Below are 11,982 nucleotides of genomic sequence, written 5' to 3'. Positions count from 1 at the left end.
AAGTCAGTGAGGACTCATTTGAGCTTTAAATTAAAAAAAAATCTCCTAGTTCGCGGTCAACTTTTAATAAGAAATAATAATATAGCCGTGTTAACCAAAGTGAAAATAGTCTTTTGGAAAATTAATACATTTTAGTTGGACCAACATAGAAATATATGTGCATAAGCTTCTGTGATCTCAGAGGTGTTTTCTTGACAAGTAATTTGAACATTTTCTTATTCATGAACGAAAAATGAACACATTTTGAACGTGGCTTTGACCACTTTGGCCCCTAATATTACCAGCCCAATCACACATAAGGTTTCTGTGCTAGATTGGATTGGGAGCAGGGATATTCAAAAAGTTGAAGTAGCAGACCAACAAGCTTAACTAGCTTCTAGCCCCAAAATGTTCCAAAAGACTATTTTCTCTTTGGTTAACACGGCTATATTATTATTTCTTATTAAAAGTTGACCGCGAACTAGGAGATTTTTTTTTAATTTAAAGCTCAAATGAGTCCTCACTGACTTCCGATCCAGTTCACTCAGTGTTTCCAAATAATGTTGTTAAAAAAAAAAAAATATATATATATATAAAAATATTAGGATAGTAATTCATGTACATGCAATCCGCAATCACATCTCATCCGTATTCGGCATTCTTAAGGAGACTTTACTCATGCATGCTTGTGTGTGTGTGGGGGGGGCAAATATATATGAACAGGGATGTCAGCCATGTCCATAAAATGTGTTGTTGGTTTATATTGCCATTTAAGTTAACCTGACTGAACAAGTTCTGCTATTTTTGCCCCTAAAGGTGTAATTAGTGTGAAACTGCTATCAGACTCTGCTTTGTACACCACCATGACTCAAACACTATGTGGCTTGTAATCATATGAATTATTTTTGCTAATTCAATATGCTTTGGGCAGTTTCTTTAAAGCAAACCATTCATAGCAGAAGTTTAAGAGATGAGTTATCAGCATATTGTAGTTTTTCCTGCTCATTTAGACACATACCATGGGAAGACATCTCATTCCTTGGTTATTATTCTTCAAAGAAACTGTTTTTGAATAACATTTTTGTCTATGGAAAGTATCTGTCTGTAAAACTTGGTTAAGTTTCCCCAACTTCAGTTCCTGATGAAAGCTGTGAATGATATCAAAAGAGGTACTACTCAGAAGAACTGCAGTACTGTTTTAGATGTTTGATAATTAGTGAACCCCCTTAGCTCTCAGAAGTTAAAACTTTTGCAATGTACCCGTTTTAGTATCTAGATGAACACTTGGATTAGCATATCCAGTGTATGAGAAATTTGGTATAGAGCTGCACCAGTGATAGAATGGAAAAGAAGAAAATTAAAAAAAGATGAGCTGCTATAATCACCAAAAAAGGCCGTTGCCATTGACAATAGAAGAGTTCAATAAGACTGCAGACAAATTGGTGATAGCTTTATTGAAAGTACTGGGAAAAGAGACTGGAATTAATTAATATAAAATGCACTTTTAATATGATGCGTAGATAAAACAATACATAAAATATGGTATTGACAGTATAAATTATTATTGTTTTATATTGCACCATCATATTCCATAGTATTGTACAATAGGTAAACAGAACATAACATTTAGTATATAACATACAATTTCACTTACAGAAACAGGTGAGGAAGGCCCTGCTCATATGAGCTTACAATCTACAGGGGGTTAGGGGGTATTACACAAGTGCCACGGTTACAGATGGACCAGCAACACTAGAATATGTATTGCAGGAGAGGTAAAAGTTTGGGAAATGTGTTAAGAGGGAGACGGCAGTTTTTTGAGACAGACTGGATGTGGAGGGTGAATGCGAGGTCTGAGTCAAGGGTGACACCAAGGCAGCAAGTGTGAGGGGTATGGAGAGATGATTGCACCATTGACATAGAAGAAAACTGTTCAAGGAATGTTCGCATTGGAGAAAGGGAATACGAGAAGTTTGGTTTTGGAGCGATTGAGTTTTAGGAAATGTGCAGACATCCAGTTAGAGAAAGAGGCGAGGCAGTTAGTTACACAATGGAAGACAGAGAGAGAGAGATCAGGAGAGGATCTGGGTGTCATTGGCATACAGATGGTATTGAAAGCCAAAGGTTGAGATAATTTTGCCAAGTGCATGTAAATTGAGAACAGAAGAGGCCCTATAACTGAGCCTTGGAGTACCCCGACTGAGAGGAGAAGGGTTATCAGAGAGGGAGACACCGAAGGTACGGTCAGAAAGGTAGAATGTGAACCAGGAGAGACCAGTGTCATGGAGACCAAGATCGTGGAGAGGTTTTTAAGATATGAGGGTGGTCCACAGTGCCAAAAGCATCAAAAAGGTTGAGTAGGATTAGCATGGAGTAGTGGCCCTTGGATTTAGCATTGAGTGGGTCATTAGTAAGTTTAGTAAGGTAGGAATTTGAGAGAAGATTGAAGAGGGTGAAGTAAGGCATTGGTGTCTTAGTTGGGTTTAAATAATTCTTTCATGAACCTTGGAGGTGAGAGGAAGTAGAGAGATGGGACGGTAGTTGGACAGTTCAGTCTTGTCCACAAAGGGATTTTTTCCAGATAGGAGTTATGGTAACATGCTTGAAGGAAAATGGGACAGATACTGTAGAAAGTGAGAGGTTAAAAATATGAGCTAATGTAGCGACAAGAGTATGTGAGAGAGATTAGGTAAAATAAGAAGTCAGATACAGGGGACGTGGTTGAACAAGAGGAAAGAAATAGAGCATGAACCTCATCTTCAGTAACAAGAGGTTTAATGTGGAAGAGGAAGAAGTGTATGACAGGGTGCAGAGTCAGAGGGATGACAAGGGCAGGAGGGGGGTCTGTGCAGATATATCACATCAGATCATTTAAATTTAAGGTTGAAAAGTGCAAGTTGGGGTGAGTAGGGAGCCTACACCACCACACTTCCCGTCATCAGGTCTGGGAGTGTGAATGGGGTGGAGGCCACAATAGGAAAGAGTAGCAGGAGAGGCAGTGTTAAAAGAGGTTAGCCATGTTTCAGTTAGATCAAGAAGGTGCAGGGAACTTGAGTTAAAGTGGTTGTGTATGTTATTAGTTTGTTACACACAGATCATGCATTCCATAGAGCAAAGTCAAAAGGAGTGGCAGGGTATACGTATGAGATTATAGAGGTTTCTGGAACCTAGAATGGCAAAAGAAAAGGAAATATATGGGAGGCTCAGGATTTGGGGAGATATCCCTATCTGCTAAATGCAGACTGAAATAAAGTTCAATAGGTTAGAAGTACATGTGTAGAACTCGAGGCTACAGAAGGTCCTCACAGATGAAAGGTCCATGTGACATGGGAGAAGAGAGCTGACCATAACTGTACAAAAAGGAGATAATTCAGAATTCAGTTACTGGTCTATTGGCGGTTCTTGCAGGACTGGATTAAAAATGAGTGCCATTTACAATTTACGATATATGCAGACTATCCTGCTTTTTTTTAACTTAATTCTACATTCTGAGAAGGCAACGTTCTCCCAAAAGCTGCAGGTCAGGTTGTACACGCAACTTACTTTTATTATGTATTATCCCCACCCTTCATTATTATACGTTTAACCCCCTTGGCGATTTGATTCAAAATGAGGATTGCAAAAGTCACACCGTAAAGTCAAACCATGAGAACCATAGACCTATGTGAACTTATAAAACATTTTAGATTCCTCCTTTAAAATGTGTAGATGAGGGGTGGTGAGGTTGCCTCCCAGTTGCTGGAGTACAATACGTTTAGAGAGAAAGTATCCGACAAAATTATGCAAGTTAACAGAAGGAGCAGAACATCGACAACTGCTGGAAGGCTCAACTATACTATCCACAATGGAGATAAATGAGATTGGCTATTGGCGCACAGAGAGTAATCACAAAGGAGCATGTACGTTGGCCGAAGAATAACCCTGAGATGAAACCTTTTACCTCTGGCTATTCACTAATGAGTTTGCCGGGACAATTTGGTGCCTTCATGCTAGGTTAACTCCCACTGGTCCCTATTAACCCGTAATCCTGGTGAATCCCATAGAATTAAGCATCAAACGCATGGAAATCAAGGGAAACGTAACTCACAACAGTTATGGATAACGGCACTCGGTTTTATTAAGTTAACCCCAAGTTTAGCATGTGTTAAATTTAAGTGATAGTGATAACAGAGTACAAATGGATATCTTAACCTAGCATATGAACGATATATAAAAGCCATACTAGAAAACATTTCTACAATCTTAACCGCAATTATATTGCATATGATTTATGAAGCAGGCAAAGCAAGGCACGCACATGGATAAATATATCTGTAAATAGGCGTGGGTAATGCAGCTCCTGCCAAGTACTGTTAATCCCTATGCTATCTTGGAGCATCTCAAGCTAGAGAGATAAACAAAGATGAAATGTAGCAAAAGCAGTCACTATATCATCCTCGCTCATAGACTTCAAAATCAGTAGAAATCGTCTATTTTGCAGAAGGGGGAGGTTTGCTTTTTTGTTGCACTAATGGCCATGCTCTTAGCATAACTAAATTCATTTACAGGAGCTATCTGTGGCTTGTACTTTAGTAATTCAGTCTTCGGTGGAATTCTTTCGTAGATAAGGTATAAATGTCTGTGGTAGACCCAGGTCCCAGAAGCTCAATGTTGTTCGTGGCTACACCCTTCACAAAATTGCACAAAATATGTGAGATCCTATATGAAAAAGTCTTAGCATGTGTGGATGGTGTTCTTAGACCTGATTAAAACACACATAGGTCGCACATCTTTTAGAAGGGGAGGTCCGGAGTATTATGGGGCAGTGGGGCAATGGCAGCAAGTATCCAAGGTGGATGTTCTGTGGATGCCTGACTGTAGGCCTTGGGGACTATAACTCCCATCTTGTTCAGTGACGTACAAATTGTTTTGGTTCATCCTTGAACCCTGGGCAAGTTTTGCCATGATGCCATCAAACTGCAAAAGTTCCTCTTTAAGATGTTTATTCAATAAACTGAAACATTTCAACTACACAATGCTTTATAAATCGCAAACGCGCAAGTTTATTCTGCCAGAAGAACTGAATCGTCTGCATTTATTACCGTAAATATGCGAGTCTTCTTACAACTCATCTCGATACAAAGATGTTGTGCAGGACAAACGCAGTCCTTTCAGGAGAAACATAATGCGTAGTGAGGTCCAAACACTGAAACGGTGTGTGGCCTCGCCGGCAAACTTCTGGTACAATAAATAAACTAAAATAATGTATAAGGTCTCAGTGCAGCGTACCATGAAGTGGACCAGAGATCTTCCTCTGGTACGTGATTTCCAAGGGAGTTACCGGCTATTATCCCTGCATCTCCAATCTGTGTTACTAATCCATATGTTAATGTCAGCGATTGGACACCTAAAATGTTTCACAAACTGAATGGTAACAAATCGGTAACATTTTGGGAGCAATAGTGATAAGAAATACATTACTTTGCAATCTGTTGTGCATCCAGGATAAAGATTAGTTTTAGAATGTTTGCAATTTTATCATAAATTGACTTCCTTGATTGATTTCTTGTTCATTCTGGTTGCAATCCAACTAAAGTGTTATAAACTAAAGTGAAAAATGAACTGGCATTTTTCAACGATATGCTTCTCGGTAACCGGCAGGCATCATGATGTAAAGAGACCCACCCAGTTAGTTCTTCGTATGGGATTCATATTGATCCTTCTGCTTAAAAAAAAAACGTTAAATGCTATCCAGTCAACTCCATCACCAGTAAGTTTGTGTACTTCAAGGTACTGTCAGACCTACTGATGTATACTCCAACGTGCAAATCCTGCTAATGGGAATCGGCTATAAAGAGCATGCCAATGAGGAAAACACCCATTTTAGGACATCGGGGATCCAATAAAACTTTTAACCTTTGATTAAACATCTCTATATATTGTCCACATTCAGTAGGAACCAAAACTGAGAACTTTCCATTGGGATCCAACCAGTGCATGTAGGCCATTGCTACCTCATCGGTCTATAACGGCAACGGAGAGCCTAAACGTGAGACCCCCCCCCCCAAGCTGGAATTCGCCGCTGCACAGGTTATTTAAATGTTCTCCATCCTCAGCTGTGCCAGTCTTATTCCATTTTAAATTCAAGTATTATTATTAAACATAAAAAAACATGTTTCCTAGAGCACAGTTTGTGACAGCTGAAAGTCCTACAGGATCTGCCGTTTCATTTGACCACCCACATCATAAAGGAAACGAACAGCCACAATCTTATAACGCTGGAGCCCCGGGGTCATTACATTTACTTCTGGTGTCTCTGCATGTTCACGACATACCACTTAGGTTGTGGAAGCCCTTAGGCACAGTGATTCCCTTCTCAAGTATTGAAATGCACATCTCCTGCTTTCCTTGTATTCTCTTTGAATCCCCCGGTGCCCTGCGGTATACATACTACATAACACATGTACATTCAAATAAGCTTGCGTCTTTACTTTTAATATGTTGGCTGAGAGTTGATATGAAGAAACTGCTGAGGAGCTATGCGTCAGCTGCTCAATGGGGTTTATTCACTAAGGGGAGTGCTTTGTGGACTAGAAAGGGCTGAGCTGGCCCTGTATAATGTATAATTCAACAGGTGAGGATACTTTCGAGAGCCAAGTTCATCCCGTAGAGGAAGCTCACCGGGGCTGAACCCTCATACTGTATAGTGAAGCGAAGGAGCTGAAACTCTCCTGCAAACCGTTCTGTCCGCTATCCCTTTAGTGAATAAAGCCCTCTGTGTACATTACATATACCTGGGAAACACAACACTACTGTCTGACCCCGGGCATTATTTTGCTCTGTATTCACAACAAGGAATTCTGTCAACTACTTAGCCTGATATTTTGGGAGGTGTCCCTGTCACTTAACCTTTAGAGATGGAAAGGTTATCAGGGCGCAAAAATGTTAATTGCGTTAACAAAATGCAAAACGATAATTTAAGGGAAAAAAAGGGGAAATGTTTAGGGTTGTTAGAACCCATTTAGAAGAAAGGGCTTATTTAATTGTTTTTAGTCATATTTCCTTAGCTTCTTTGTGGTCATTAAACAATCGTTTCTGTTAACGGATTAATCAGATCTGTACGTTTTAAGCAATCATTTGCAAGCTGTGTTTTTCCTGCAGCCGTATTGTAGTCCGGGGCTGGTAGATCTCCGCCAATGATTTGTGCAGATACCGATATAACAGGTCCGTGCTAATATTACATAACGCGTGTACCTGGTTAAAATATATCGAGGGGCTTGTAATCATGTCAAAAACATCATATGTAACTTAAATTCCTCCATATGCACCCCCAGCTATCTTCCATGCATGAGACGTGTTCGGCTGATGAGTTTGTAGGACAGGAATTATCAGGAAAGGTTAAAGGATCTTAATATGTACGGCTTGGAGGAAAGAAGAGAAGGTGGGGGGATGCAATAGAAACATTTAAATACGGGACAAGAGCTTATTTGAAATGAGGAGCAATGTTAGGACAAGAAGTCACGGTCTAAAACTTGAAGGCCAGAGGCTTAGATGTAGTAGATAAATGGAATCGTCTCCCAGCAGCAGTGGTGGAGGCTAATACAGTGAGGGAATTTCAATAAGTATGAGATAGGGCATAGGGCTTTCCTCACTATATGATCTGACCAAAGACTGATAGGGGTTTAAACCCCTTACATCAGGGGAAATGGGCAGACAAAATGGGCCGAATGGTTCTTATCTGCCTCCATATTCTGTGACTCGCTTACCTCAGTCAGCTCCAGCACCGGCCTGGCGAATGCTTTTCTGCCACTGATTGGCTGCTTCAGGAATCGTCAGACCGCGGAGAAGGAGAGCTGCAGCTTTTACTTCGGGTAAGTTTTCCTTTGTGAAGAATGCTCACTAAAGTATTCTTTGACTACTTCTTTGACTTGTCTCTTTAAGCACTTGGCAATAAAGTGACTCTTTGGCATTTCTTTGGAGGACAGGCCCCATGATGTAGATGACTGACTGCGACAAATTGCTAAACGTTCAGTTAAAATGCTTTTAGCTAATGAAAAGTAGAACAATGTAATGTATATTTTACAATCATAAATAATTTTCCGACTCGTTACATTTACAGTAATTGTAAACCATACCTACTTTATATTAATTCAATGGCATTTACCAAAATGTGAAAGCCTGTTTGCTGATCTATATATCGATAATCATGCCGGTGTCCCAAAAACCGCAGGAATCTTTGAGAAGTCTGGCAGGCGAACGTTATGTTTCACGCATTGTTTCTAAGGAACCGTGGAAGCTGTTTTTTCCTTGGAGCTTGGATGGACTTTAGATGATTAAAGCGCTTGGTGATAAAATACCGTAAAGAGGATCTGTTAGCACCCCAAAGGGAGGAATTACCGTTTCGTATACTCATTACATGGTTGGTTGTAGAATTCCTTAAAATCAGGTCAGCGGTATATTTAACGCAGGCGCTGCCCTCGGCCTGACCCAGTGTTGCGCTCCCAGCTCCTCTCTCTTCACCGTGGAGAACAGGGCATGGTAGCTGCTGTCTAAAAGACAGCGAAACATCACTGCCATACTTATACAAATACACACATAACACGTCGTCTTACCTGACCTGGCTCTTAGGTGCTTGCCTCCCGGTTCAGGATACCCTGTACTAGAGACAGATTTTACAGAGCTTGGTGGCCCCTAGCCACATGCCTATTGAGACCAGTGTATAATCTAGTCCTGAGCAATGATTTTCTGTGCATAAGAAGGACATCAGTAATGGTGTTTTTAAGTTGTGGAAAGGGTGGTAGATAAATGGAACAGCCTTGCAGCGGAAGAAGTAGAGGCTAATGCAGTGAGGGAATGCAAACTTTAGCGTATAGTTGTCCCAAATTTTTACAGCAGGAAAAAACTTAGGGTGTGTGTGTGTGCCCCACTAAACATGTATGTCTTGAGAGCAGTGATCTGTCCTTTGGATTTGCATAATGATTCCTCCCCTGTGATGCTTTTTGCAGCTTTTATAAGGTTGGATGAGGACAAAGAAGGGAACTTAAGGGCACAAAATCCATTTATCATGGAGGTTTGCCTCAGATCACAGATTACCTTCACCAAAATAAAAGAAGTCCCTCAATTTCACTCAAACTACCCCCAACAATTACGCCATGTAAGAGGCGTTTAACTTAATGCATTTATTGATGGAATATATATAGGTGATGGTTCCTGTAGTATGCAGAATGCCTGGTGCTGGGTGGTATGTGATGAACCCTGAATGGCATAATCACATACATGCAATAAAACATGATTTCACTAAATAAACATACAGTTTAAAGGGACAGCCTGCTGCCCAAAAGACTTGCCATCGATGAATAAAAATATATCCTGTGCATTAATTTAAATGGAAAAAAAAAACACATTCTTACCTTTTTTCTCCCCAGAAAGCGTTATCATTAAAATCAAATGTGCCCCCAGGAGCCTCTTTATAATCCCAGCACACAATATAATGCATGGAAGTATATATATATATGACATGCTGTGTGTCCCTTTAACAAACACAGCGCAGACACATTAGCGTCCTTATAGATGAACCATTTCCTTACTGCCAAACACGTTGACAGGCTGGACACTTTGTTGCACAAACCCTGCTGGCGCTCACAGGGTTAAAGCAAGTTTTTAAGTGCCCGGACTGCAGGTTTATGCCCAAAACCCTTTGGAAGGCTCGCAGAGCACATCGGCGGTCCGTCCCGGAGCGTTTGGGAACGTGCTAAAAGTAAACTGTTATTGGTTGAGCGCGAGGGGAGAGCGAGCCGGCAGAGAGGGGGTAGGATGCTGCTGCTGCTGCCTCTTAGGCTAAGAGCTGTGATTTGTGAGTGAAACATGATGAAATCCCTCCCCGGACAAATCAAATGAGCCTGTCAACCTAACCAGGTGGGATTACTTGCAACTAATAGACTCGACTCCCAGAGCAAACAGAGCACAAGCATTCAAACCGTAGCCGGAGAGGAACTATTTAGTAGCTCAGGAACATTCCACTACCATGGCAATGAAAAGCTGCTTCCCTTTGTATCAGGTAGGAACGTGGGTTTCCGTTAAACGACATGCTTCTGCTGCTTTGGGGGGGACTCGCTTTTGTTCTGATTGTTTTTTATACGTGTATATTTTGGAAATGTAGTATTTAAACGATCCCTCTAATTCTGTCTATTTGGGGGTAATGTGTGCATATGGTTGCTGTACTCCTGTCACCGCTGCCAAATATTGCTGAGTCTGCGAATTATACAAACGTCACGGTTCACGCTGACACTTTTTCTTTTCCCAGGTGTTATCGTTGGTCACATTTAGCATCGGAGTACATGTTTGCTTAGCATTTACAGCAAATCGTTTGAAAAGATCAGAGGAATGGGATGAAGGGCCCCCATCCGGTAAGTTCTTATTAATCGTTAATGTTATAACCGTGTCTTTATGCTGGCAAGTGCAGCGACTTCTGAGTTCTAGATGTTTTCAGAAGGGGGTCGATTAGTATTACGCGGTTGCCTAACACTATCGGTACATTTTTATTGTATATAGTTGGAAACAATGTCTTTTTCGTAGGCATTCGATTCCTTAGCTGATACAATAAAGCTATTTTCCTTCTAGCCTCCGCCACGCTAATTACTGGCTCTTTTATCCTGAACTCCATTGTCTGCCGCATGTATTGTGAAATCTAAAACTTCCTGCTTATCAGCAGCGAGTTTCCAGAGGATGCCCCCAAACACTCGTGTGTTTACAACCAGTTTATGCAGCCATGCAACGCTTGGCCATGTGTTTGTATATGTCCCGGAGAGCATTGGTGTTAATCTGCGACAGACACTTCCCCGCTCATCAAACCCGCTGGTGTGTGAGAATAATGAATTTTTAGCACTTCTGCCTGGCTTGCCGATTAACATTCATTAAGCTGGAACTTCTCTGAAGAGCCTTGGCCGTAAAACAATACAAAAACGTTGAGATAATTGCATGAGATTGATTAGATGGGGAAATCCTGTTACTTGGTTTCAGTTTCTACAATTTACAAGTGCTAAACTGGCCTGATTTTACTAATTAGTTGACTGCGATTTAACCATTATCATTGTGATAAACCCGTTTACCTTCCTTGTCACAAAGGTGACACAAAGTCTTTTATCCATTGTAAACTTCGCAGAGGGCTGCTCCACCTCTTGCAATAAAACAGTTTGTTTTCTCGTGATGGCTTTCTGCTTAAAAAATCTAAATCCATCACTGGATTATTATCTCCGTGTCAAGATCGTCCTTCGGCTGTAAAATGTGTAGAAAGTGGTGTTTTAGCACCAGCGCCATGACCGTTTTTAGATGGAAGGGGTTTTTATCTTTCTTCTGTGCCCTGTCAGATGAATTTTTGCTTAGTTGTCTGCAAACAGAAAAGTAATGTTGGAAACTCCTCTTCAGCTCGGCTGTTTTGTTCTGTGCAGTATGTGGGTGTTTATTAGATCTGGAATATTTGCTGCAATGAAGTTGCTGCCAAAAGTTAATTAAGCATTGTTGGCTATTTTTTTTTCCTAAGTTAATGTTTTTTGATTATTTTCATTTTCCCGCTGCCAGTCCTTTTTTTGCATTCTACGTGACATACAAACCTGATATTTGCTGTGTGTAATATGCTGCAGAAAGGGGGTGCTGAAAGCCGCTGATGGGTCCCTAAAGTTAAATGGGTCAGTGCGCGGTATCTTTATTAATACTATAATCTATTGGGCTAGCATTTTATATTTTAGGGCAAGCAAACCATTTTCTACTATTAGCTCTATGTTCAGAACTTTTATATTGCAAATGTTATTTTGAAAGCCGGTATCGATGTTAATAATAAGCTCGGCTCATTTCATTAACTCCACTTACAGCTGACAAAATATATGAAGTGCTTTTACGGGGGCAGTAAAGCTGGCATTGATTAATAAACCATTCATTCTGGACCTGCTGCATGTTGGCAGACTCCTGATGGCCCTGACTGAGCTTTTGTTTCTTCAGTGTATAGCTGTATTCTAGATTCGACATACG

At 40.7% G+C, this 11,982-nt stretch overlaps 1 protein-coding gene across 4 annotated transcripts in view; it reads left to right on the top strand.

The window, feature by feature from the left end:
* Nucleotides 1–9,809: 9,809 nt before the first annotated feature.
* The window catches only part of ENPP2 (ectonucleotide pyrophosphatase/phosphodiesterase 2), a 38,495-nt gene continuing 36,322 nt past the window's right edge, over nucleotides 9,810–11,982 (top strand). The window contains exons 1-2 of one of the 4 annotated variants that reach the window (XM_053466625.1): nucleotides 9,810–10,015; nucleotides 10,262–10,364. In XM_053466625.1, coding sequence (XP_053322600.1) covers nucleotides 9,983–10,015; nucleotides 10,262–10,364 — 136 coding nt within the window. In that variant the 5' untranslated portion in view covers nucleotides 9,810–9,982. The remainder of the gene's footprint in view (nucleotides 10,016–10,261; nucleotides 10,365–11,982) is intronic. The other 3 variants (XM_053466627.1, XM_053466626.1, XM_053466628.1) reach the window with 3 other exon arrangements.

The sequence above is a fragment of the Spea bombifrons genome, chromosome 5, assembly GCF_027358695.1.
Source record: "Spea bombifrons isolate aSpeBom1 chromosome 5, aSpeBom1.2.pri, whole genome shotgun sequence".
NCBI classification, from domain to species: Eukaryota; Metazoa; Chordata; class Amphibia; order Anura; family Pelobatidae; genus Spea; species Spea bombifrons.
This window is presented reverse-complemented; position numbering and strand designations above follow the sequence as displayed.